Raw genomic sequence first — 25015 nt, 5'->3', positions numbered from 1 at the left:
GAACACTTAGTATCTATACTAAAGGGGGTGAGGCAGTGGCTTATATTGGGTTATCATAGTAATGTGGTTCAACTTTGCTTTGGACGATAATCGATCTTAAAACATCTTTCTTATAAGTGAACAAACACAAAAATCAGCTTTATCAATTTTATAGTGATCAAAGTGTGAAGTTATACCAATATCAGCATTATTTTGAGTAAAAAGCCTTAAAAATATGTGCTATGTAAATTATCACTTTTTTTTTTTTTAAAACATTAATATTTTTACATTAAGGGGAATGAGAGTTCGACTAAACCACATAATGGGCAACCTAATTTGATATCGAATTCGTCATCCATGAGATTCAAACCTAAAATCTCATATTTCCAAATGAAAATGAATATCACTAAACCGTAGTACTGAGTGACTGTAAATTATCAATTAGAATTGAAAGTTGTACAAAATTACTACATATTGTCATTACCTTCAACTTGACACCACATTTTGGAGTTAAACTTAATTATCCCAATTTTATCTACTTGATGCCAGTTGTCCTGCACGTTACTGCGACCCACCAAGCGCGAATGGACGGCGATTACGAGGGAAACCACTTGGCCCTCTTGCTCTTGTCTGATAGACGGTGGATTTACTCGTGGGTCCCCAGTGCCGACGTCCCAGATCGCATACAGTTCCTGAGCTGGTCGCAGAAGATCTCACGATTACCAAGCACCCAATCATCGACGTGTCTAACGTGCGCCGTTGGCGTAGATTGGATGATTAATTGGAGATTCGAGAATCCAACTCACCCCCACCTGCTGCACATGGTGCGCAGCAAACACCCGGCGCAAGTTAGCCTCCACCACCACCCGGGCACGCCACCTCGTTCCGCTTTTCTCACCGTCTGATTGTCCATCGACAACTGAAAATGGAGCGATTTAGGGTTCCGAGGCGGGTCCAAGTGGCCGAATCCAAACCCGAGATTCCCAAGTACGACGTGGCGGGCGGAGAAGAAGAGGACCACTCGGAAGCCCTGGACAACGACGACGGAGATGGCAGTGGCGGTATGCGGACAAGGTCGTCCGAAGGCAACGTGACTGAAGATCAGGAACCGTTCATGGGCGTCAAGGTCCGAAGAAAAGCTTCGTTTCGCAGAGAATACAGAGGCGACTACATCGACGTCCGTTCGAATCCGTACCTGATGAAAGTCTTGCAGAAACAAGGTCTTGAATTTTTCCATTAAATTTTCGATTTTTGTTTTCAATTTTGGTGAATCGAACTTCAATTGTTTTGAATTTGTTCTCGTTTGTTTTTTTTTTTGGTATTGAATGGGATGAAGATTTGGGAAATCCAATTCCTCTGTTTGGTTTAGGGCTTAGAAATTGCAATCGCTGCAATCATTTGTTTGAATTCCGTTGGCATTGGATATTGCAGGTGATAAGGAGGTTCTGTTTGCCGATAAAGTGTTGAAATTTACTGCCTCCGGGAAGATGAAGCGGCGCATTTTGATGATCACTGACTTCGCCATCTACATTGTTGACCCGGATGCCGATGCGCTCAAGCGGAGGATAGCTCTTGCAGCTGTGGAGAAGATGTGCTTGAGCGAATTGAGCGATAATTTCTTCGCAATTATCGTTCCTACCGAGTATGATGTGCTGATGGCCAGTACTCGCAAGACGGAAATAGTTACTGTCTTAGTTGAAGCTACTAAGAGTGCTTCTGATTACGAACTTGATGTTTGCTTCGCTAACAGGTAAATGCAAATTTATGCTTCTCATTGTGAGTTTTTATTGCCTTTCGTGTTAGACGGATAGTTAGGAAGCTCGAGATTGATTGCATTGTGGATTGGTTTTCTTTCGGCCATGTTCTTTTGTAGCTTATGCAGGCAGGCACTATATTCAGTAATCTTAGACAAGTTTCTACTAGCACAAGTTTTTCGTTTTTATGTTTTGTATCGGACAATTCCTCGTTGTGTCTGTCACGCCTACTACCAATAGTAGAGAGTCGATAGATTCATTTCCGAGTGCAGCATGTAACCGCGTCCTTACCACTTGTTCGATGCTATGAGATGGGAATATCAGCTTTACTTTGTGAGAGGGAGACGTGTAGGATGTCGCAGATGTGGCGTCTATGTTAGATTGCTTTATTCTGGAAAAAGAAAAAGGAAAGTGTTGCTTGTTTGGACGGCTGCTCTGTTCTTAGAATCTTCATGATATAAGATAATACCTTAGCGTAATGATCGAAGGCATCGTTTTTAGGAGCGTTTTGTTTTCCTTTACGGTTCACTTTTTCAGTGGAGGACCTAGTACTCGGCATTACTTGTATATGTTTTGTTATTTTTCCAACTGTGTTAGCATTGCAGTTGTGTATCTTGTAACGGAATGCTGTGTTATATACAATTTTGCAGTTTTGAGTATAATGCAGCTGCAGAAATCGTGAAGGAGGTTCAGTTTGAGGAAGTTGAAGGTCTGGTTACCCTTTTGTTTTACGTTTTTGCCACTTCCAATTTTCCCAACTATTCCCTATTGCTCCGGTAAATGATTACGCTGGATTAGGTGACCCTAAACCGTTCTGTTTATATGAATTTCAGGGGGTGTTAGAACAAAAATTTTGAAGAAGTGATTGCAGATTAGATTTGCTGTGTTTCGTAGACTCTGCAAAAGACCCGCTCTGTCCATCGGAAGGATGTATGATTCTTTAGCTATTTCACGGCAAGGTTCTGCTCACCGTCAAGTCCAACCCTGTAAGGACAACGTTGTCTTTTGATCTTATTTCAGTGTGATTCTTATACGAACGAAAGATACATGTAATTTTTCAAACTTTAAACCAGTTTTATCTGGATGTATGAAATCATTGAATTGACATTGTATGTAGATTCGAGAATCCATCAAAAACTGTTTGCAATTGCAGTCATTTGCCTTTAATGCAGGTCTCTTGTTCCTTTCCCGTTAATCAGCGATTCGGATCGAACCAGTTTTATTTGATCGTTAACTTTCTTTCAGAACATTGCCATGAGGATCGGTAAATTTGAAGTCTGAAATGCGTGTAGAGTTGGACATGAAATGTAACCATTTACCCAGAAAATTTTGACAAAAAGAGCAGGTTATGATTGAATTCGTCGATTAAATAAGTTTACGAACATCATACTCTAACCGATATGATCATCGATGAAATACAAGATTCTCGTAGAAACTACAATCCAAATCCGAATGAATTTCAACTTGAAAGAAAATTTATATCGCAACGAAGAACTAAGAAAGAATCTCACTGGGGTAGAGAGGAAGGTCCTGCTATCTCCGATGGAGGAGTCGGTGTATTTAAGATTGGAGTAGATAATCCTGATGATGGTCGAGTTCCGGTGTTTACTTGACGGATTTCTTCCACCCTTTTCACCAAATCCGGCATATTTGGTCGTTGCTCAGGCATTCTTGCCACACAAGACATTCCTATTTGTAACATCTCTACCATTTCCTCCTCTATGTTTGGATACCGCAGAAGCTCTACGTCAAACACTTCTGCTGTCCATTCCTCTCTGACCACAGAGTTCACCCACCGGACCAAGTGAACAACTTCTTCGCCACCTATTGTGTGTATGGGGCTTTTTCCGGTGAGAAGCTCAAGTAGCAGGACCCCGAAACTGTAGACATCAGATGCAGGGGAAGACTTACGGGTGTCTTTCACTTCTGGGGCTCGGTATCCTCCAGTACGCGCTGCTGGTGGGGGCGTTGGACCCATCAGTGTTGGCAAACCAACATCGCACACACAACCGTATCCTTGAGAGTTGAGGAAGATGTTTGAGGCCTTTATGTTTCCATGGACAAGTTTCCCACCATTCTGCGTGTGGATATGAGCGATGCCTCTTGCTGCACCGATTGCTATTTTCAGTCGAGTCTCCCAGTCGAATGGAATCCTGCCCTCTCCTCTTTTAGCTGCAAGATTAAAGATGCATAAACATCATTAGAACCAATTCAGCAACCTTTTATGTAATAATCTGATCTTAAGTATAAAAAAAAAGGTAGAGAGGAGAGCTTATATACCATGTAACAGGGACGAGGCGCTTCCCTGCTCATAGTAATCATAAACAACAAGCTTCTCATCTTTTGAATAGTAATACGCCCTCAGCGAGGCTATATTCTCATGCCTGATACTTCCCACAATCTCTATTTGCTGCTCAAATTCCTTTTTTCCCACACTCACTTCCTTCAACCTCTTCACCACAACAGTAGTTGCATCTTCTAAAGCTGCCTTATATGTCGTCCCGAATGTTCCCTTGCCAAGAACGTCAGCAGACGCCCTCAACAAGTCCTCCAGATCAAATGCAAGATTAGAACCCTCGAAGAACGAAATCCTGTTATTCTTATCATGCTTCCGAGAAAGCCCTTCCTTCGAAAAGAGTTCTTTCTTTGGTTTTTCAACTATCCCATTTTCGCCTTCTTTGTTGTAACGGCAAATGATCATCAGAACAGCAATTAAAACAAATCCCAGAACACATCCACCAATCACAATACCTAGCATTGCATGCTTGCCGAGTTTCACTTTCTTCCTCGGTTTAGAATTAGGTGGTTGAACCGGAAGAGCTGGAGGAAGGGACGCAAGACTGTTACCAGAAAAGGCCCAACTTGGAAATCTTTGAAGAGATTGAGGCACATTCCCTGAGAGGTTATTGTTAGCCAAATCAAGCTGCTGCAAACTAGGAACATTGAGGTCAGGAATTTCACCCGAAAGCGAATTGTTAGCGAGATTCAGAACTGTGAGGTGAGTCAAACTTGAAATCGAGGAAGAGATATTCCCACTAAATGCATTGTTTGAGAGATTCATGACAGTAACATTCTTCCAAACCGAAAAATCTAAAGGCAATGGGCCGGAGAAATTGTTGTACTGAAGATAAAGGGAAGACAAGTTTCTGAGTTTGGAAAAATCAGAAGGGAATGGACCTGTCAAGGTATTCGAACTGAGATTTAGAACCTGAAGCGCCGAAAGCCGGCTGAGAGTGTTCGGTGGGATTGGACCATGTAAGGCAGCTCCAGGCAAATGAAGCTCTATAACTCCGGACTGATCTTTGCTACAGACCACGCCGGTCCAGGTTTTGCAAACAGAAGAACTCTCATTCCATTTGATAGAGGTTGAGTGAGAAATGTTGTGAATGAAATCAAACAAGGCTTGCTTATCATCAACTGGGTCGGCAGTGACATGCAAGAAAATTGCCCCAGTAACCAAAACGACCAAAAGCTCTACTCTTTTCTCCATCTTCTCGAGCAATCTGAACACGAACTGCTTTTGGAGTCTTGATCACAACTACAGCATGAATTTGGATTAGAAGAAAATCACAATATCAGAATCAGAAAATCATCAGAAACATTAGTAAAAATGTAAATGAGTTCCGATCATACAAGCAATGCTAAAATTATAGAATACACCTGTGTGACAATTTAACGGCTGGATGCACGCTAAAAATCTAAGAGTATTCAACGGGTGGATGTCATCCGCTTAAAAGACAATGTATAGAGTCCTAAAGTTGACTTAATTAACGGCTTTAAATCCCAAATCCTTGAATTTGGAGACCCAGTCAAAAAAGCAGTTCTATCAAGTTTGAAACTTTGCATTAGAATAGTGGTGAAAAGCATAGACTTTCCTAATCCCACCTACTTTGTTAGGCTGCCAAGAAAATCCCACACCAATGACTTTATTAATTCCCATCACTTTCACATAAAATCAACACACAAAAAAACATACTTTTTGCTTCAGATCACACCACAAACATGGCAAAAACAAACCCAACTCTTGAAATCTCCCCCTCCTTGCTCCCTGCTGCAAAACCCAACTTTCAGAATTGGGTCGTTTGAGAACGCAGGACGGGTGGGGTGCAATGATGGTGGCGGCGAAGCGCTTATGGTGGAGATAGATACTGAGGTGGGGTTTGCTTGGGGGAGTAGCATGGCCACATGCAGAGGGAAGTCAGGAAACCATGGATAAGATATTCATTGTTTATTGGTGAGAAGAAAAGGAAGAGCCAATGTGGAAAGATTGCTGCTTTATTTTATGGCATACGAACGGGAAGATGCATGTGGATTGCTGTGGAGAAGACCAAGCGACGAAGAAGACGCTGAATATTATTAGTTAAATAATGGTTGAATAATTTTGTCTAACGCTGGCGGTGCAGTTGGTGTGCTCGAGAATTTGTTATTCATTTTTTAGGCATATTTTGTTTCATTCAGTTCATGATTGACGTATTTTAGATGTATAAATATATCACTTAAAAAACTTATCTCGACCGTCATTTAAATATAATATGTATAAGAAAATGTTATTGGCACGTTAAAATTTTCATTTTAGACTCTTTGTATATGTATTTTTCTTGCTAAATATAAAAAGTTTGAAGTGCAAAATGAGAATCTTGAAGTACGAGTAATAATTCCCTATGGATAAATGTTGATTGGTATGATAGAGGTGACCGTTTAAACGATCTCTAATTTGATTTTTTTTTGCAAAAACAACTATTGTTTTCAATGCATAAATAAATTTTAAATAATAAAGAAAAAAATAAATAGTTAATATTATAACGTTTATATAAGGCTTGTTAATTGAATTACTCTCTAAAACTTGTCATTTTCATCTTTTTTAGTCTCACTTCACTCTACCCCATTCTATTAAAGAAACATTAAGTTCAAGGGGTTTTAGACATTTCACTTTTTATACACCTCTCTTGTCGTGCCTCCATTCAGCTCTTTAGTTCAATCGATTGATATCCTCGGCAAAGCAAATTGTGAAAGAAATAAATGATTTATTAGGTATGAATTTAACTTTTTTTTTTACAAAGTGAGGATAAAATAAGAGCGAATGAGTTAAAAAGGACTTTTTTTTTAAAACAAAAACAATTTCATAAACTAATTGAGACTAAAATGACAGCTTCAGACACAATTTAATTAATAAGCCTTTATATAAAGAAAAACTAATGAAAATGACTTGAAAATTTTGAGTTTTAACGATAATGACAAAATAAAGAGTAAAATGAATAGTACCAGGATTGACTTTTTGTGTAAAAATATAATTTTTCGTTAAAATGAACAATACTAAGAATTTTTCGTTAAAGTTCATTTTATATAATTGTAGAAGACGCAAGCATTGGATTATTTTTTTTCTTCTAGCCAGCTGGGTTCTTGTTTAATATCTTATCGTTTTGTTGTAATTACGCACCAAAAAGAAATTTGTATTTTTCCTTTTTTTTAAATGTTGAAAGTTTTGGGGCCATATTTTTGTCACTACTCCTGCGAGACGATGACGTGTCGATGGACAAGAACTCAAGTAAACCAATTTTATAATAGATAGTCAAATTGCTAATCCCCACTCTCAATTAGCGCGTGGACATTAGTATTTTTATATGTGACGAGCAAATCAAATACTGAATCTCGAGTGCAAAACTAATTACAACAACTCAATATGTCATTAATGTTTGAAGTTTTCTAAAGTACATTAACTTATATTGGGATGATCCATTGAGCTATTTGGCTGATTAAGTAATGTAACACCGCTTCAACAGAATCCATCATAGTCCTTACATTTGGTTGTTTGAGTGGTGTAGCACCATTTCAATGGTTTTGTTCGTCATATAAGAATCACACTTCTACAGTAGGCCGAGAAAAGTGAGTATGATATCAATACATTGAACTCATATAAGAATCACACTTTTACAGTTGTGTGGTACCAATTTATTCAACTCATGAGTTCAATATATTAGACTCATGAGTTTAATATATCAAACTCATAAGTCTGGTACATACATTGAAATCACACTAGGATAGCAGTAGCATTGTAGAAATCAAACTAAGAATGTCTGATCCATATATATAAATATTGTACTCATCTAAATCATTGTAAAAGGCCTAATAGATGAGTTATTGATGTCCGAATTTAATACGTTTATGTACCTCAAAACACCGCAATACTAACAGTTGTTAGCTTTTCAATGAGAGACTTGCAAATGACAATAAAAAATGCAATGGTCCGATGGATTAGGTACTTTTTTATGTGAGTAATTTTTCATAATTTCATAGGATCTGGAGTTGGTACTCAGTTCCATTTTTAATTGTTAATCATAGGGAGTAATCACCTATTTTAGTGTTAAATTTAAGAGAATTTTAACGAAAAGCTTATGGTACTGTTCATTTTAACGAAAAATCATATTTTTACACTAAAATGTCAATTATGATATTATTCATTTTACTCTTTATTTTGTCCTTATATTTAAAACTAAAAAATTTTGAAACTTTTTTCGTTAGTTTTCTTTAAATTGAATGCATAGGTCATCAATTATTGAAATTGTTAAGGCCACCAATCAATGGTAATGACAAATTAGCAACTATCTTTTGCACTGCTCACCTAACCTCCATAATACCAATCAAGATCCTCTATGGATCTAGAATTACAGAGCTAGCGAACTTAAAAATTCAGGTCGTTCAAAAAAGAAGAAAAGATTCACAATTTTAATTTGTGTAAAATGAATCAACAAATAAACTAATAAGAATCGTAAAATTAAAATGACTGATTCAGATTTTTGAATTCTTCGATCCGAACACAAAGATTCGAAGTGTACTTCATTCAATTAGTCCCATTGGAAATTTCACACGCCTACCGAAAATGGCGCGAAGATTGCTGTTAGGTTAGGCCTACCCAGGCATCAATCAACGGGTGACGGCTTTGTAGGCGATGTCACAGCGGTCCATGAGATGTTGCCACGTGGGGAAAAGAACAACGATCGTGGGCCTTCTGATGTAGCGCTGACGAGTGCACTGGAACCAATCAGAGCCATTCATTTATTTTTCCCAGTCCTACTGTACTGGTCAATGATTAGCAATTTGGCATCCAAAGGTTACAATCAAATGGGTCCCCTACTTTAGCAATGTCCCCCAAAACTTAGGACGATTTAAATTTGCCTCTTCAAATATCAATTTGGTTCTAATCTTTGTAAGCTTTTAAAACGTGTCAATTTATCGTAATTGATAAATTTGTCAACTTTTTAGTAAAACTATTAATAGATGAATTTAGAAAGAATAGTGGAGCTCGAAACTAAATTAACATTCGAAAAAGTAAATCAGAAAAAGGTCATAAATTCAGAAAACATTGCTACATTGTTCCTTATTTTTAAATGGGGATTTTTTTTCTCGACAAGACGACATTTTACATCATACTTGCCAATCGCTATTCCCGATCTATTTTTTATACAATGTAATTGAGCCTGAAGTACTAGATTTGGCGCAAGAAGGGATGAGTAAAGAAGGAAGGCCGTGACTCTCGAGCCTCAACCCAATAGCGATCCTTACCAAGTGGATTCTCAAACCATAAAAGGATGATTAGACCGAGCCCTAATAAAAGTGGGATTACTAAGGGATCAGACTTAGGCGTGGCTTGGTGGAGCCTTGCTTTGATAAGATTCGAATTATTCCAGAAATCAAAACCTAGGATTGGTCAGTTAAAATGAATTAAGTGCACTAAAAAAACTAGGATCAACATTGGATAAGAAGGGGTGAAAATTATGTTTCGTGAAATCCGAACTCACAACTTATCACCTACCAGCAAAGAGAAATATTGTTGATACGAATGGTTGTCGTGAATATGCAAGGCAGGCCTAAAGCAATGAATTTTCGGAAGTAGAAGCCCACAGCCCACAACCTGACCGCGATATATCGTCAAAGAAACCCAAAAAGTTAACAAAAAATAGGAAATAAAAAATAAAAAGTTGAAAAAAGAAGGAACGAGAAAAGAGAGGATAAAGAAGAAAAACCTAAATCCACACACAGTCCGGGCGATACAAAACGGAAACCCCCAAACCTCCGATTTATCGCGATAATTAAAGAAAAACCCTGAAAAATCAGCCCTCCTCCGTTTTTCTCTCCGTCGAGAACCAATAACCAGTCTCCTCTCTCCATCTCTGTAAGTTTGGCTTAAATTTCTCGCTATTTCTCTTGTCAATTTGCTTCTTTAATTTCTCCAACAATTTCAAACATTTGCATCTCTCTGAGAAGTTGAATCTTTGATTTGGAATTTGGGATTTTGATTCGTTTGTTTGGTTACTGAGAAAATGGAGGTGAAGAGAGAAACGCTGGTAGTTTGCAGGGTTATCTGTTCGCCGGGGACATTTTGTTGCTTTCCTGGAAAATGAAGGCGGAGCTAAAGATATGAATTTGAACTCATTGGGTGCCAAATTCTGCTTTAAAAATTGAATTTCCTAAAGCAATTTTGGAGATTTGTGGATTTAGAGTGTTAAAGGTTACAAATTTATGTGTTGGAAGGAAGGAAGAACAATTGAACATGAAGTTGTAGTGAGTTGTAGCATCTAGGCGTCGGTTAGGCTAGTTGGCTTGGGCCGAGTGCCCATCTACTTTACCTGAGTTTGAACCCCCTTCCGATTAGATTAAAGTAGTTTAGAATATCGCTTTATCGTATAAAGAAAAACACTTTAAAGTGAAAGTTGTGTACTTTGTCTTGCGCTGCAAATCTGCTTCTGCCCATTAGGATTCTTCTGATATGTTAATTTCATCCACAATCTTTTTGCTTCTTAATTTTTTACCTTTTTGAAATGTATGGAACGGAACAGGCGCAGGCATGCGCATACCAGAGACCCGATAATCAGCTACTTTCTGCTGAGTTTTGCTTTGCACCGTCGTAGGTTGACATACAGCGCCCGAAAGAAGTAAGTTCATCGCACTACAGTGATGTTGTCTTGTTCAGAATGTAGCCTCTGCAGCATTGTGATTTCATTTTTTTCTTCACAACCTCTATGCATCATTGACAATTCCATCATCAAGTACAATGTTAGCCACTAGCATGTCTGTTTGTTAAATTTACTTCGCGTCATTGCATTATTGTGTTCAGTTCTTCTCGTCAGAATAGTTTTTGTTGCTGCATTTTTTGATGACGTGAATTGGTTTTCTGGTTATGTTGTAGCAGTGGTTCGAGAGAAGGACTCCTGTTGGGAATATGCTGATAAATTGGATGGAAACAAGGTGAGATGCAAGTTTTGCCAGAGAATTCTGAATGGTGGCATTAGTAGATTGAAGCATCATCTATCTCGACTTCCAAGTAAGGGTGTAAATCCGTGTAGCAAAGTAAGAGACGATGTTACTGATAAGGTGAGGACCATAATAGCAGCAAGGGACGAGATCAAAGAAACTCCTAGTAGTAAGAAGCAAAAGTTAGTAGAAGTGAAATCTCCTGGAACTGGAAATGTCTCTGCTAGTAAATCTCTCGTGTCTTTGGACACACCACAAACTCCAATTCAGAAAGTTTTTCCTAACGTCACCGTCACTCCAGTGGTCCTTTCCGGGCCTCCCCCCTTGAATAGCCATGAGAATGCAGAGAGAAGTATTGCGCTGTTCTTTTTCGAGAACAAGCTTGACTTCAGTATAGCCCGTTCTTCGTCCTATCAGCAAATGATTGATGCCATAACAAAGTGTGGTCCTGGATTTGTAGGTCCATCTGCAGAAACTTTGAAGACTAAATGGCTGGAAAGTATCAAGTCTGAAATGAGCCTACAGTCAAAAGATATTGAAAAAGAGTGGACTACCACGGGTTGCACCATCATCGCTGACACATGGACTGACAATAAGTCAAGAGCCTTAATCAACTTTTTGGTTTCATCACCCTCACGGACCTTTTTTCACAAGTCGGTGGATGCATCTGCGTATTTCAAGAACACAAAATGCTTGGCGGATTTATTTGATTCTGTTATACAAGATTTTGGCCCGGAAAATGTTGTGCAGATCATCATGGATAGTAGTTTCAACTATACTGGGGTTGCAAACCATATCTTGCAGAATTATTCGACCATTTTCGTGTCTCCTTGTGCCTCTCAATGCTTAAATCTTGTTTTGGAGGAATTCTCGAAGGTAGATTGGGTGAATAGATGCATCTCACAAGCACAAACCATTTCGAAGTTCATCTATAACAATGCCCCGATGCTTGATCTGATGAAAAAGTTTACTGGGGGACAGGAACTCATTAGAACCGGCATCACGAAGTCTGTTTCCAACTTCCTCTCCTTGCAATCTATCTTGAAGCAACGGTCAAGGTTGAAGCACATGTTCAACAGCCCTGAGTATTGCACCAACTCATCTTATGCGAATAAAACACAGAGCATTTCGTGTATTTCCATTGTCGAGGACAATGATTTCTGGAGGGCAGTGGAAGAGAGTGTGGCCATCTCCGAGCCATTTCTCAAAGTGTTGAGGGAAGTGTCTGGAGGAAAACCTGCTGTGGGTTATATATATGAGCTAATGACCAGGGCCAAGGAATCGATAAGGACATACTATATAATGGACGAGAATAAGTGCAAGACCTTCTTAGATATCGTAGACAGAAAGTGGCGGGATCAACTTCATTCGCCTCTACATGCAGCAGCAGCGTTTTTAAACCCCGGCATCCAATACAATCCGGAAATCAAATTTCTTACATCTATTAAGGAGGACTTCTTTAAAGTTCTGGAGAAGCTTCTGCCTGTGCCTGAGATGAGACGCGACATCACGAGTCAAATATTTACATTTACGAAGGCAACTGGGATGTTCGGTTGCAGCCTCGCAATGGAAGCAAGAGATGTAGTTTCACCTGGTAAGTATGCAATTCAAAATTACACACACTTTGGTATTTATTTCTTACATCTGGAAACTAACTTGTAATGCACCTTAGGCCTTTGGTGGGAACAATATGGCGATTCTGCACCCGTGTTGCAACGTGTTGCCATCAGAATACTCAGCCAAGTTTGCAGCACATTCACATTCGAGAGGAACTGGAGCGCATTCCAGCAGATTCACTCGGAGAAGCGCAATAAGATCGATAGAGAAACACTCAACGACCTCGTCTACATAAACTACAACCTCAAGTTAGCAAGGCAGACGAGAACGAAAGCTTTGGAAGCAGATCCGATTCAATTCGACGACATTGACATGACATCGGAGTGGGTGGAGGAGAGTGATAGTCCAAGCCCTACTCAATGGCTTGATCGGTTTGGGTCTGCTCTGGATGGGAGTGACTTGAACACAAGACAGTTTAGTGCTGCCATGTTTGGTTCAAACGACCACATCTTTGGTTTATGATTGTGACTGCCTTTTGTATTCCTTGAAAGGTACTTCCTCCTGTAAGTGCTATTTGTACTCATCCGAACAATGTTATTTGTAGAGGCGAGCCTCACTTGGACGGAAGAATAACTGTTATAAAAAGTTAGTCAATAATATAGTCTAAATAGCAGCATTCTCTGTCTTTTAAGAGCCGATACATAAAATTTCGGAGCACTCCTAGGCCAAGTGCTAACGTTAGAAGCTAGTCTCCAGAAACGAACTTTCGAACGAGGAAGGAGCTATAAAACTTGACCTTCCCCACAATAATTTGATTCATTTTGTGACTAAAATATAAAAAATAGTGAGCAAACGTCCTCCTACTTAGATGTCGTCTACTCATGGAGTTATGTCATTTATCAGGTCATCTCCAATCGAGTTGGCCAAAGGATTATAAGTCATAATATAACCCGTTTTAAAACAAAATTGAGGGTTTAGGCCAAAAAAAATTGAGATTCACCGTGCCAAAATATAGCCTAATGGCCAAAGGGCTGGGCAAACATAGCCAACTAGTCAACCTTAAAAGTTGGGCCCAGCTCTGCTGCTAGCTGATGTCATGTAGTTTTTTTTTATGGGAGTTTTAACGAAAAGCACACGGTACTGTTTACTTTAATGAAAAACCACATTTTTACACTAAAAAGTCAAACCTGGTACTATTCACTTTACCCTTTATTTTGTCCTTATCATTAAAACTCAAAGTTTTCAAACTCTTTTCATTAGTTTTTTTTTTTTATCATACGACGAAATTTTAAAAAAAAAATCAGAAATTCTAATTTTTTTCCTATAAATACCTAAGTCATTTATACACAATTTCTCACATCTTTATCACTCTTCCATACTATCCAACCTCATTTTAATGTCTAAGTTGTTAACGTGCAAGTAAAATAAAATATTTATGACATGAAATTTAAAACAACATTTAGTGACAAGTGATCCTTAAAATATGTCAAGAAACTTTATTTTAATATAGTAATTTAATTTAATTAACTGATAAAATTAAAGAACAAATTTAAAATAATAAATTATTTAGAGTACTAAAAAATAATCCATTTAATTAGAAATTATATATAAATATGACATATTAAAAAATAATTTTTTGTAAGATTATAATGACGGAGGCTAAACATAGGTCTTTTAATTGGAGATTGCCTCATACGCCATCTCGTTTGTGAAAACCGACTCGTCGTTTAAGAAACCCCGCGTAACAAAACGCGCTCTCACGCTTTCATCTCAAAGAACTACACTTTTCTCGGTTTTCTTCGTCTCTCTGAATCTCGGAAACAAAATCCGGTGAGATAAATGGAGTACGATTACAGAACCCGAACCGGTCAAATGCTGACCCACCGACCCGCCACGTCATCAGCGCCTTCTAGCCATCCGATGTACGGACCTCCGTCGTCATCGTCGTCCATGTACCCGCGGGTGGGTCAGCAGAGCCACACGGCGGCCCCGCCCCCGTACGGCGGTAACGCAGGCCATCCGCAGCACCAGCCCCACCACCAAACCACAAATCCTCCTTCGTCTTCCTCCTGTAAGCTGAATCCAAACCATCCTCTAATGTTTCCCCAATTTAATCGAATTTGGTTAAGGGTTTTCTTAATTGATCGATTTTTGTTTTGCGAAAATTGCAGCGGGATTGGGTATTCGAGTTACTATAAAACCGGAGTATCGGATCACTCCTCCGGTAAGCTTTGATCTCAAAATTACTGTCGAGTAATCTGTAAAGTTTCCGTTTTTGCTTGCTTTATGTTCGTGATTATTGGGTAGAACTAGATTTTTGATCTGCGTTAGAAAGTAAAAAAATGGAAGAACTGGGTAAATTTCAATCGGCGAAATGCTTATTGAGAATCAAGTTTTGTGTTTTGATTATTTAGTTACTTAGACGAAGTTGGTGTAAGATAATGTTTGATTCGTACTATTGGGTTTGGCCTTGATTGCGCTCTTTTTTTAGCCTCCGTTGTCATTGCACGTTGGAGATATACCGCGGAGCAATTTCCAGTTCGATTTTGATCTCGAGAGGAAAGTCTTGGCTGAATTAGAGAAGGAAACTCCAAATTGGGCCAAGCTCGGGCTGGAAAACATTCCACCACCGAGGGCTGTAGAACCACCACCTTCCGCGGTATGTGATTGTCTCTTTTGCTTTCGCATCTTGTCTTTCTTTGCCATTGTAGCTGGTAACTAGTTCGTTGTGCAAGCCTTGTAATGAATGCGAATCCAACATGAGTTTCTTGGAGAGGTAGTTTTTCGGTGTATCAGACCTGTCAATAGCATGCAAAGTCCATTACTACGAAATTGGGTTCCGTTTCTGTGTTGGTTTCAGTTGAGCATGATGTTTCTTGGCTGGATTTGTTTCTTGAAATTAGGTTTGTGGGTTATTTTGGTATTGCAGGGTTCTGGCGCAGATCCCGTTGTCAGCAAATATATCGCTTCAGGGCTCAGCCGGGAAGCAGTTCCTCTTGCAGTAGCAAATTACGGAGACAATCCTACTAAGGTGCTTTCTTGAGCTCATTGCCTGCACGTTAAGCTTGAACATTTATACCAATGATAAAGGTTGCTGGTCGTTATGATCACGCTGAGCTGTTTTACCGTATGAATGCTTTTGTTTCTGTTCTCATAGGTTCGAGAATTCGTCAATGCATTCACCCTTCTACGAGAGATGGGATTTTCACCAAACGCTGTTGCTGAAGCCCTAATGATGTATGACAACGACACGGACAAGGCCCTAGCACATTTTCTCAACAGTTCATCTTGAGAGCGTGCGCGAAACGTTACTCCTGTATGTACGATGTTGTCTTACAAACGTTTGTTTCAGATTTGTTTTGTCATGTACACTGCGATTGTAAAGAACTGCTTTTAGGTTCACATATGGTGGTCTTAGTAATTGGCCTGAATCGTCTGCTACCGCCGTTTTTCGTATTATGGTACGCAACACATTATGTTACTTTTGATTGGAGACAATCGGATAAAATTGAGTACACGGGTCCAGCGTAACCGTAACGTCCTAGTCTAATAATATCATGTCATGTTTAAGTTTTTCTTCACATAACATGACATTTGACTTACATTCACCGTCACTGTAACATTCCAGTCTAATTGTATCATCTTGTGTGAGTTTTCTCCGCAAAACATGATAATTAACAAGCTTTTCGAAACTAATCATGTCGTATTATTATTAAATCGAGAACACAAATTTCTATTTCTTTGAACAAAGAATAATAACCCAGCACTAAAACTAGGGCGTTCTCCAAGACTACAGAAGAAATGTCTACTTCTGCTGCAAAAGTATCACCCTAATCCTATACTAATCTCTCCGAATTTGTATAATTAAACCTATACAACTATCATGACTGTTCGAAATCCCGTCTTCCCGCTCTCCAGTGTACAACATGCCGTGAGCCAAATCCAGTTTCATCTGATGAGCAAGAGATCCATATCAAAAGCTGTACATCATCATGTAAGCTGCAAACATCGCTAAGGACGCGAAAATACCTCTTGAACCATTTCCCTGCACTGATATTTTCTCCGCGATCTCAACGCAAATCAGATCAAACACCGGCACAAATAGCTCCTGTGAGAGCAGAGGCTTATGTTAATTAACCGCCTCTGGGGAGATAATCACATGAAATTGAAGTGGCTCGTAATTCTCGTGTGTGTGTGTTTGAGAGAGAGAGAGAGAGAGAGAGAGAGAGAGAGAGAGAGAGAGAGAGAATAAGCCCGAGAGGGAGAGAAAGAGACCTCCCGCCCAAGAGGAGCAACAAAACTTGGCTTCATCTACATGTTTAACATCAAGCCCAATAAACCAAGATCCGACACTGATATCATCGTGGGCATAAGTACGGAGTATACCTCTGCAGAATCAGTTCACCACAATTCAGTCACTGCTCTCATAGTGATGACAACCTGATGGAACCAGTTCATCGGAGAAGAAAACTCACCTATTGATTGAAACAAATTTGGCCAAAGCTTGCGATATGATGTACATCTCACCTGAAGCGTGGCGGAAATATCTGTTGGATGTAGAAACATAGTTTTCAGTTTTAAACTTTTAAGAGGAAAGTATTTTGGGAACTCAAAATGCATGACTGGTCAGTGCAAGGGAAACTATCAGATGTTCTACTCGAGCGGATGTTATTAACAATTTTTTGCATACATTTTGTGGACATCATCGTAAATAACTGTTTTCGGAAGTTAAACACACTAACATTCTTCTCCAATAAATAATCATTATGAGTAATCAAAAATATAATTTACTACTGATTGCATGATGAAATGAGTTGTGACGCAACTTACGATTTTCTATCCCCAAACTTCCACCATTCTGGTTCATACCATTTTTGGCTCCTGAAAAAGACCAGCAAGCACAAACATGATAAATTTACAGATCATCGCATTTATTTACCTCTTATCTTGTTGACAGGTTGTATTTCAATGTATAGACTATACTCACGGCTCAGAGAAAACTTCGCCTGATTTCATGCACCCCATATAAACACGAGGTTTGTCTAGATGAGTTGCAAGTGTAGCTCCCAGAGCATCTGGGCAGAGATGACCAATAGAAAAAAGGATAAGTCATGAAGAGCAACCTACAGTGTTAAACAAATGCTATTGACATAAAATGTGAAATGAAAAACGAGTCCATTTCGTAAATGATGTTACTGACCAATATTTACATAAACATCGTCGTTGACTTTGGAGTAAAACTCAGCATTCCATTTTTCAGCAGCATGAGCGAAGAACAATTTAGTCTTCTTTGGGAACTCTTTAGGTGCCTCTACATGGGTATCCTGACAATAATGCGAGCGAAAGTGATCGCGTTACTAAAGCTGACATTTGCCAGATGCATATGCGTAAGAAATTAAAAGGAAGTTAATTTTACTTTAATTCATTGACTGTTAAGACATACAAGAATAATGAAGTCCTTAGTTTTCCTGTTTTCGTTGTCAATGGCTCTGTCCAAGCTATCCCCAGGATTTGCGCTGCAGGACAACATATTATCGGATAAAGGGCTCTAAACAACTGTTATAGTATGTCTGGCATGGAGCATGACAGAATTAAGGAATATAGTGAAAAGTAAACCTTCGTCCAATAACAAATCGAGCGACTATTCCCTTCTCATTCTCCATTTTTTTCGAGGCAGCACCTGCAAAAATGAAAACCTTCGATATTCTTACTAGAACTAAAACATTTAGACGGGAACATTTCACAACATTCCACACTATCTGTAATTGTTTAAGAATTTATATGCAAGACCAAATTTATATGCGTTCCACAGTACAGTAAAACAAATTTAAATACAAGGAAGAGAAAATAGGCAATAGATAGAAAGATCGGTAATGTACCTGTTCCCATCCACGCCTGACGAATTGCGTCCCTATTATTTTTGCGACCAAAGGTTGTAAGAATACCAATCACCACTAGTGGCCTTCTCTTGTAATCAGTTCCATTAATCTCTGTTGAGCGCCCCACAGTAAAACCCTCTTGTCTAGCTGCAGTCAACTCCATCTCAAGCGCTGATAACTTCTTATGTTGTTCCCTAACGACATAATTGCCCACATCAGAATTATCGATTCATATGTAAACCAAAAATCATTAAAAGCTCAATCACGAATCTTCAACTACACCATAGAACAAATGACTAAATCTTACCTGCAGGCTATGATTTTCAATGTATCATCCACTGATATGACGGATCGCCCCTAAAGAAATAATGAGTTTCGAGTGATTAATTCGCGAGTAATTCAACTATCTATACAAGCATTATACATCTGACTTTGAGCTAGTACAGAAAGGCACTAAATATTGGCCAAAAAAGAAAAAATCCGATTGTTTTGACTCAAAAACCAAATTAATGGCCTGTTGAGGACTGCTTCTGCAAATGGTAAAAGCAATTCCTGAAAACCAATGGCAGAAAAAAAAACTTCTACGGTGTTTACGGGCATTTCCAAGTGCTGTTCAGAAAGCTTGGATTTTTAGTAAAGGAACTTCTAGTATAAGCCTCTATGAGCAGAAGTGCTTCTTACAAAAGCACCCACATGACTCAATGTATGAAAAGAACCGACATTTCAATCATAGATACAAAACCAAGAAAAACCCACCTGCCCAGTAATCCTATCAAGTTCTTTGATCAAATAAACCCTGCTCTCCGAATCCTGCCACAGCCTATACATAATCATCAATGTCAGAGAATTCCCAGATCAAACAAAAAGGGAGGGAAAGAAAGAAACAAAATTTATCACATGGGTCCAATCCAATTTTCTGCGAAATCAAACGAGGTGCGAGAGAGAAGAGAAAGAGAACGAACTGGCCGGCGACATAGATTGAGGCGAAAGTGGCGAACATGGAGACCAAAAGGGTCGGAATCCGAGATCGGAAAACGGTGCCGGAGAGACGAGCACTGGATCCCCTGCTGTGCATTTTCTCTCCCGTTGCTGGTTCTGAAATCCCAACCAATCCGTTTGGTAATCTGATAGAACAGTGGTTTGTGCGCAGAGTGCAGAGTGAGCTCGGAGAAGACGATGGATTGTCAGGGGGTGGACTTTTACTGTCCGGAAAGAAACAGATCTAGAAGTTGACTGGAGTCGAGATTTTTAATGTCAGAATAATCAGACAGACAGATTGGTGGGTGCGTTGCTTCCGTATCAAGTGAGTTAAAACGTTGGTGTTGGTGGTGAAAGAACAACGAAAAGGTTGTGGCTCAGACTGCTCTATTTAATTGGGAATATGAGATATTTAAGGGATTTATAAATTTATAGATTTTTATAGGATTTAATTGGTTCGTAGATATTTTATATAAAATTTTGATTTAATTTTTTTGAAATCTTATGAGAATATGTGAGATTTGTTGATACTTAAAATACATTACGAAATCTCTCAAATTTTCTTTAATTTATCAACTTTTTCAAATTCTTTAAAATCAATTTCTAATTGAATACATCTGAAATGTTATAAATTTATTTAAAATCATAAATAAATATACCCGAATTTATAAGGATTTTAATAAACTAAATTAAAATCTTTATTGAATACACCTTTAATTTCAGATAATCGCTTAAAATCCTCATTAAATGCTCTTAGATTCACTAAAAAATTAAAAAAAAATCAAAATTCCAATTAAATCCAGCCCCTTAATATTTAGGTTTCAGTGTCACTGCGTAAAGTTGGAGATCACACCTTTTCTAATTTATTTGCCGGCTTCATGTGACCTTTTCTCTGTCCCTATTAAAACTACTCGTATATTTATAGGTGAAGTTTTAGGGTACGTGATTTTCTTGCTTCAGAATTGGGAACCACTATGAATGAGAGTTTTAGGTTTGTGATTTTTTTGCTTCAGAATTGGGAACGACTATGAATGAGAGTTTATTATGGATACTGAGTGGGAGGGATTGAATGATCATTTTAGTCTCACGCGTAAGACTCACGTGCAAGCGATTAACGCACGAATGACATATCAGTTATGGACATGAATCCTCAAAGATTTTACCACAATAGTTTAATTCGAATTTGTTTTTGTTTTTTTACCATATAAGATATCTTCTGAATATCTTATAACCATATGAATCATTTATCTAATTTGGAAAAAAATAGATAGGAAAAAAACTAGGGTTACTTTGCCTTGCTTGAGGCCCAATACACTGAAGCCTTACTTTGCTTGAGGCCCAAACCTAGTGTTAGAATGTTTTTATCTCCTAGGCTTCTATGTTCACAAAGGAAACGCTTGCTTTTTTGGGTCCTGCCCAATGAACGATGAAGATGTTCTCTTTCCTTTGCCAATCATTCAAATTTCAATGATTGAAGAAAGCGACGTGGAAAATCTGACAAACTAAAATACAAATTATATTCAGTGACATGTGCTTTACGTCATTTTTTTCATTCATGTTGTTCACATGTTAGGTCTGGAAATTCGCCATATGTGAGGAGGCGTGAGAGATATGAGGACAAAGTTTCACATCGGTGAGGGACCTAACCATGCAAGGGTTTATAAGAGATTGAGCTACTCTCTATATTGTCAATTGGTTTAATAATGATGTTTGTACCATACTTAAGGCCTCCGTATTTAGATCTCGTATAAATACTCGGGAGACTTAAATATAATTATGTAATAAAGGAAGGGGCAAATATGTAATAAGTGATGAGCCCTTATTCTATAAAATGACTCATCACCCTCACAATTAGGGGAGGCTAATTCTTAGGCCTTAAGCTCCCTCATCCTCTCACATCTCCTCTAACATTACAGAGGTTTTCTCTCCCTCAGAAATACATAACCAGTGTGGACATAGCCCAAATCTTGGGGTGAACCACGATGCATCTTGTGTTATTTACATTTCTTGCATATTCACGGTCGGATTTACGTTGTTACAAGATCTCCAGTTTTGTGCATCAACATTTGGCGCCGTCTGTGGGAAACGATACTAAAAGTTGTGTTGGTTCTCTTTCATTTTTTCACCTCCACCGTGAATCTGCAAAAAACCCAAAAACCAAAGCTTTCCCAGATCCCACACGAGAGATAGATATGATCACCTGCAACAAATCCCAGATCCCATATTTTTTCTTTTGTCTCTGTTATTTCCTTCCAATCCAAACAAACCCCAACAGAGGGGGTGTCGAGAAAAGCTTCACCTAGTTGCTGATTGCTCGCCGAAGTTTTCTCTCTCTTTTCTCTTTCTGCATCACACTCTCAAATCTCCATTTTCTGATGGGAAAAAGGGCGAGTCAGACGGGCCAGGTCAGGATCAAGGACCCGGGAGTGGGTCCAACACGCACGGCGATAGGATGGGGATGACGACACCGCTTTCGATTCCCCGGCAACCTTCAACGACAATCCTCCCCTTAATTCTTCTCACAACCCAAAACACTCAATCATGGCGGAGATACCAGCTGAGAGAGGCCGCGGACGCCGACCTGGCCGACGTGAAGAGGAAGAGATGTGGGTTCCAGTGACGAAGCTTGGCCGCCTTGTAAAGGAAGGTAAGATCCGTAACCTGGAGCATATCTATCTCTTCTTTATCCCTGTCAAGGATATCTAGTCCTACTGTTTCCAATAGGGGTGGGTTGGAAAAACCGAAAACCGAAAAAAACCGACAACCGAACCGAACCGAGACCGAAAAAAACCGAACCGAAAAAAAAACCGAACCGAATCTGATGAACCGAACCGAACCGAATTTATTTGGTTCGGTTTCGGTTTTTGAGGTATGAAAACCGGACCGGACCGAACCGAACCGAAATATGAAAATCAAATAAAAATACTCAAAACCTGCTGGAATGAAGATTCGAACCCCTTCCGTCCAGGTTGGGGATAGCTCTTTCAAGCCAACTTGACAGTGGGCTTTGTATTGCTATAATTGTACCAGCATAATATTTATAGGTATTCTAATCTTTAATGTTTTATAAAATTTATAAAGCTTACAAACCCTAGCAGCCGTCACTCCTTCACCTTTTCATTCTCAAACACACACTCTCTCTCTCTCCCATCCGCTGCTTTTCCTCTCTGCTTCCTCAGTCGATCTCTCCCTCCTTCCTCTCTTCCTTTCTCCAGACATCCATATTTGCGACCTCCATGTGACCTCCATATGTTTCCATCTTTCCGTATTCTCGCACGCCTTTCCCCTTTCAATTTTCCACCTTCTGACGCAACGTACAACCTGAAAAACCACACACCTACGCAGCCGAACCCAGACGCAGTCTCGCATTTCTTCTGCATTCCTCTCCATTCGCCCGCTGTAAGCTTACTCACATTCTTTCTTTGTTCTCCATCAAACTGTCCTGCAATTCCCAGTTTTTCCTTCAAATTTGCTTCCATTGGTTGCATGGTTTCTAAATTCTGTTCGTCTTCTCTGCTTTGGGATCTAGTAGGAGTAGTAAGTTGGTCTCTGCATCGATGCTCGGATGCTAAAAGTTTTGATTTTTGTTTTGTTTTTTCGTTGATTGATTCACTGCTGCTGTTCTCATCAACCCCTTTGTCCGTTTCAGTTTTTGGTCAGAATTTGTCACCATTTTTTTTAAAATAATATAAAAAATAAGTTGAATGAGTGGGGTGGGTGATACCCAAAATTTATTAAATTTAAACCCCTCTCAACGTTTGTACTCGATTTTTGTTTTTCATGGTCAAAGAAATCCGAAGGAACAAATATGGAAAAACCGTCCTGGAGAGATGGAAACATGTCATATTTTTTATTTCTATCTTATGTTGTGGTTGTTTTGGATTTTTTGGAGGAAAAAAAAAAAAAAACCGAAAAAAACCGAAACCGAACCGGAAAAACCGAACCGAAAAAAAAACCGAACCGAAAAAAACCGAAAAAAATTTGGGCCGAACCGAAATTTCGGTTCAGTTTCGGTTTTGGCAAAAAACCGAACCGATAAGAACCGAACCCAGCCCTAGTTTCCAACCCTCGTTTGGTTGACGAGATGGTGAAACCACACCACCAGTTCAAGAATGTAAGACTCGGTTCTTTAAAGAAAAATATCGGAAAGTATCTCGGGCGCCATAAGAACCTTCCCAATCGGCGCGCCATGACGGCGTCTTCGATGGAACGATCTGCCACAACCTCTTTCCCACGACACGTCGTATTGAAACATTTTTGTTCCGATCACTTCCCCAAACCAAATTTGAACTTCGAAATTCACTTCAGACGCCGTCGTGTAGGCCTGACCCTGGCCTCTCTTCGCTCAAACGACACCACCAGTGACAGAAATTACGGCGGTGGTCACAGAAACCTAGTTAGAGTCACTATGGAATTGGAGAGCGCCTTGGAGGACTTCCCTTATGACGTCGAATCAAAAGACATGCACACTCTCTCGAGACCTTTATCATCGACCCATTTCTCCAATTAGGTCTCTGATGGCTCCCGCCATCATGTTGCATATCAAAAGGTTCATGGAGCATACAGTGAATCAGTTACAGAGAAAGCGTATCCAAATTGCGAAGCAGTGCCTTGTGAACAATTCGATACTGCTTTTGAGGTGTGCACTAGCTTGTGTTCAAACAACAGAAAAAGAAAAAGGAAAATGAGGTCCGTAGCTGATGCCAAAGCAAAAGCAGAAAATAGGTGAGCCCTATTAGGAGCTGAGAGATCAAGAAAAGCAGAAAAACAGTGGGGAACAAAGCAAAAAAGAGAAAGCAAAAAAAACAAAAGAGAAAGCAAAAGAGAAAGCAAAAGGGAGGAATAAACACCCCACCAGAATGATGTGATTTACTTTTCTTATTTCTGAATGATGTAAATTATTTTTCTTATCTTTCGGAGACATCTGTATAAACCCCATCAAAGGGTAATAATAAAAATAAATAAATAGAAAAAAGGTAAAGCCCAAAATAAATGGGCTGGCATGTTGTGGAGGGTGAATGCCCATAAGCCCAAAATAGCATCAACCAGGTGATCAAAAGTACGCCCAGTACTTCAAAATTATTCGGCAACCTACCGCTATTACCACCAACCAGGTGATCAAAAGTACGCCCAGTACTCCAAAATTATTCGACAACCTGCCGCTATTACCACCAACCAGGTGATCAAAAGTACGCCTATTACTTCAAATTATACATGAGCATTACTCATGTCAATCATACATAAATATTTATGAGCATTACTCATATCAATCATACATAAACATTTATGAGCATCACTTATGTCAACATTCATGAGCATCACTCATGTCAACATCCATGAGCATCACTCATGTCAATCAACATAAATATTCATGAGCATCACTCATGTCAATCAGCTTCAAAAACTTCATTTACAAAAGCTCTAGCTTCAAAAGCTTCATTTACAAAAGCTTCATTTACAAAAGCTCCAGCTTTAAAGCCTCACTTGCAAAGCTTCACCTACAAAGCTTCAGTGCAGGGTATACAAATACCACATCCGACCACTGCGGCCCATACATGGATTCAATTTGAAGTCTCCAGCCAACAGACTCTATTGACCGAAGACTTGGGGTATTACATT

General features: G+C 39.2%; 5 protein-coding genes across 8 annotated transcripts; 3 read left to right on the top strand and 2 right to left on the bottom strand.

The window, feature by feature from the left end:
• The first annotated feature begins 641 nt into the window (after window positions 1-641).
• On the top strand, window positions 642-2900 carry LOC103426495 (uncharacterized). Its single transcript, XM_008364577.4, has 4 exons — window positions 642-1199; window positions 1411-1729; window positions 2384-2442; window positions 2567-2900. Exons 1-4 carry the CDS (start codon window positions 905-907, stop codon window positions 2596-2598), a joined length of 705 nt encoding a protein of 234 aa, XP_008362799.2. The 5' UTR covers window positions 642-904; the 3' UTR covers window positions 2599-2900.
• Window positions 2901-3060: 160 nt separating this feature from the next.
• Window positions 3061-6189, bottom strand: LOC103443431 (probable inactive receptor kinase At4g23740). 3 transcript variants are annotated; one of them, XM_008382274.4, is made up of 3 exons: window positions 5710-6189; window positions 4014-5271; window positions 3061-3905 (listed from the first exon to the last, which is right to left on the bottom strand). In XM_008382274.4, exons 2-3 carry the CDS (start codon window positions 5221-5223, stop codon window positions 3241-3243), a joined length of 1875 nt encoding a protein of 624 aa, XP_008380496.2. In that variant the 5' UTR covers window positions 5224-5271; window positions 5710-6189; the 3' UTR covers window positions 3061-3240. The 3 variants fall into 3 exon arrangements, with proteins under 3 accessions (XP_008380496.2, XP_028960096.1, XP_070676715.1); XM_029104263.2 differs by lacking the exon at window positions 5710-6189 and adding an exon at window positions 5394-5597; XM_070820614.1 differs by lacking the exon at window positions 5710-6189 and adding an exon at window positions 5367-5558.
• A 3493-nt stretch (window positions 6190-9682) lies between these two features.
• On the top strand, window positions 9683-13215 carry LOC103443443 (uncharacterized). Its single transcript, XM_008382296.4, has 4 exons — window positions 9683-9903; window positions 10568-10663; window positions 10921-12576; window positions 12655-13215. Coding segments are annotated over exons 2-4 (2064 nt in total). The 5' UTR covers window positions 9683-9903; window positions 10568-10662; the 3' UTR covers window positions 13062-13215.
• A 1016-nt stretch (window positions 13216-14231) lies between these two features.
• On the top strand, window positions 14232-16020 carry LOC114825512 (uncharacterized). The gene is made up of 5 exons (XM_029104257.2): window positions 14232-14610; window positions 14711-14763; window positions 15031-15198; window positions 15469-15570; window positions 15697-16020. The coding sequence occupies exons 1-5, from the start codon at window positions 14379-14381 to the stop codon at window positions 15829-15831; spliced, it is 690 nt and encodes a 229-aa protein (XP_028960090.1). The 5' UTR covers window positions 14232-14378; the 3' UTR covers window positions 15832-16020.
• A 202-nt stretch (window positions 16021-16222) lies between these two features.
• Window positions 16223-19809, bottom strand: LOC103406576 (hydroxyproline O-galactosyltransferase HPGT1-like). Of its 2 annotated transcripts, XR_003774274.2 has the most exons (13): window positions 19381-19809; window positions 19175-19238; window positions 18726-18775; window positions 18419-18612; window positions 18156-18219; window positions 17983-18055; window positions 17740-17863; window positions 17527-17614; window positions 17370-17420; window positions 17015-17086; window positions 16815-16927; window positions 16569-16647; window positions 16223-16491 (listed from the first exon to the last, which is right to left on the bottom strand). XR_003774274.2 is itself a non-coding variant. In XM_029104251.2 (12 exons), the coding sequence occupies exons 1-12, from the start codon at window positions 19491-19493 to the stop codon at window positions 16625-16627; spliced, it is 1029 nt and encodes a 342-aa protein (XP_028960084.1). In that variant the 5' UTR covers window positions 19494-19809; the 3' UTR covers window positions 16223-16624. The 2 variants fall into 2 exon arrangements, 1 of the variants encoding a protein (XP_028960084.1); XM_029104251.2 differs by having other exon boundaries at window positions 16223-16647.
• Between the last annotated feature and the right edge of the window lie 5206 nt (window positions 19810-25015).

Source organism: Malus domestica, chromosome 01 (assembly GCF_042453785.1).
Source record: "Malus domestica chromosome 01, GDT2T_hap1".
Lineage (NCBI taxonomy): Eukaryota > Viridiplantae > Streptophyta > Magnoliopsida > Rosales > Rosaceae > Malus > Malus domestica.
This window is presented reverse-complemented; position numbering and strand designations above follow the sequence as displayed.

Excerpts from the sequence above, each read along its gene's own strand:
- LOC103443431 (XM_008382274.4), bottom strand. The coding sequence starts at position 5,223 with ATGGAGAAAAGAGTAGAGCTTTTGGTCGTTTTGGTTACTGGGGCAATT. Across the intron at positions 3,906-4,013 it reads CGCCTCGTCCCTGTTACATG|CTAAAAGAGGAGAGGGCAGG; the intron begins GTATATAAGCTC and ends TTAATCTTGCAG.
- LOC103426495 (XM_008364577.4), top strand. The coding sequence starts at position 905 with ATGGAGCGATTTAGGGTTCCGAGGCGGGTCCAAGTGGCCGAATCCAAA. Across the intron at positions 1,200-1,410 it reads GAAAGTCTTGCAGAAACAAG|GTGATAAGGAGGTTCTGTTT; the intron begins GTCTTGAATTTT and ends TGGATATTGCAG. Across the intron at positions 2,443-2,566 it reads TCAGTTTGAGGAAGTTGAAG|GGGGTGTTAGAACAAAAATT; the intron begins GTCTGGTTACCC and ends TATGAATTTCAG.
- LOC103406576 (XM_029104251.2), bottom strand. The coding sequence starts at position 19,493 with ATGCACAGCAGGGGATCCAGTGCTCGTCTCTCCGGCACCGTTTTCCGA. Across the intron at positions 18,220-18,418 it reads TCAGGCGTGGATGGGAACAG|GTGCTGCCTCGAAAAAAATG; the intron begins GTACATTACCGA and ends TCATTTTTGCAG. Across the intron at positions 17,615-17,739 it reads CGATGTTTATGTAAATATTG|ATGCTCTGGGAGCTACACTT; the intron begins GTCAGTAACATC and ends ATCTCTGCCCAG.
- LOC114825512 (XM_029104257.2), top strand. The coding sequence starts at position 14,379 with ATGGAGTACGATTACAGAACCCGAACCGGTCAAATGCTGACCCACCGA. Across the intron at positions 14,764-15,030 it reads AGTATCGGATCACTCCTCCG|CCTCCGTTGTCATTGCACGT; the intron begins GTAAGCTTTGAT and ends CTCTTTTTTTAG. Across the intron at positions 15,571-15,696 it reads ACGGAGACAATCCTACTAAG|GTTCGAGAATTCGTCAATGC; the intron begins GTGCTTTCTTGA and ends CTGTTCTCATAG.
- LOC103443443 (XM_008382296.4), top strand. Across the intron at positions 12,577-12,654 it reads AAGAGATGTAGTTTCACCTG|GCCTTTGGTGGGAACAATAT; the intron begins GTAAGTATGCAA and ends AATGCACCTTAG.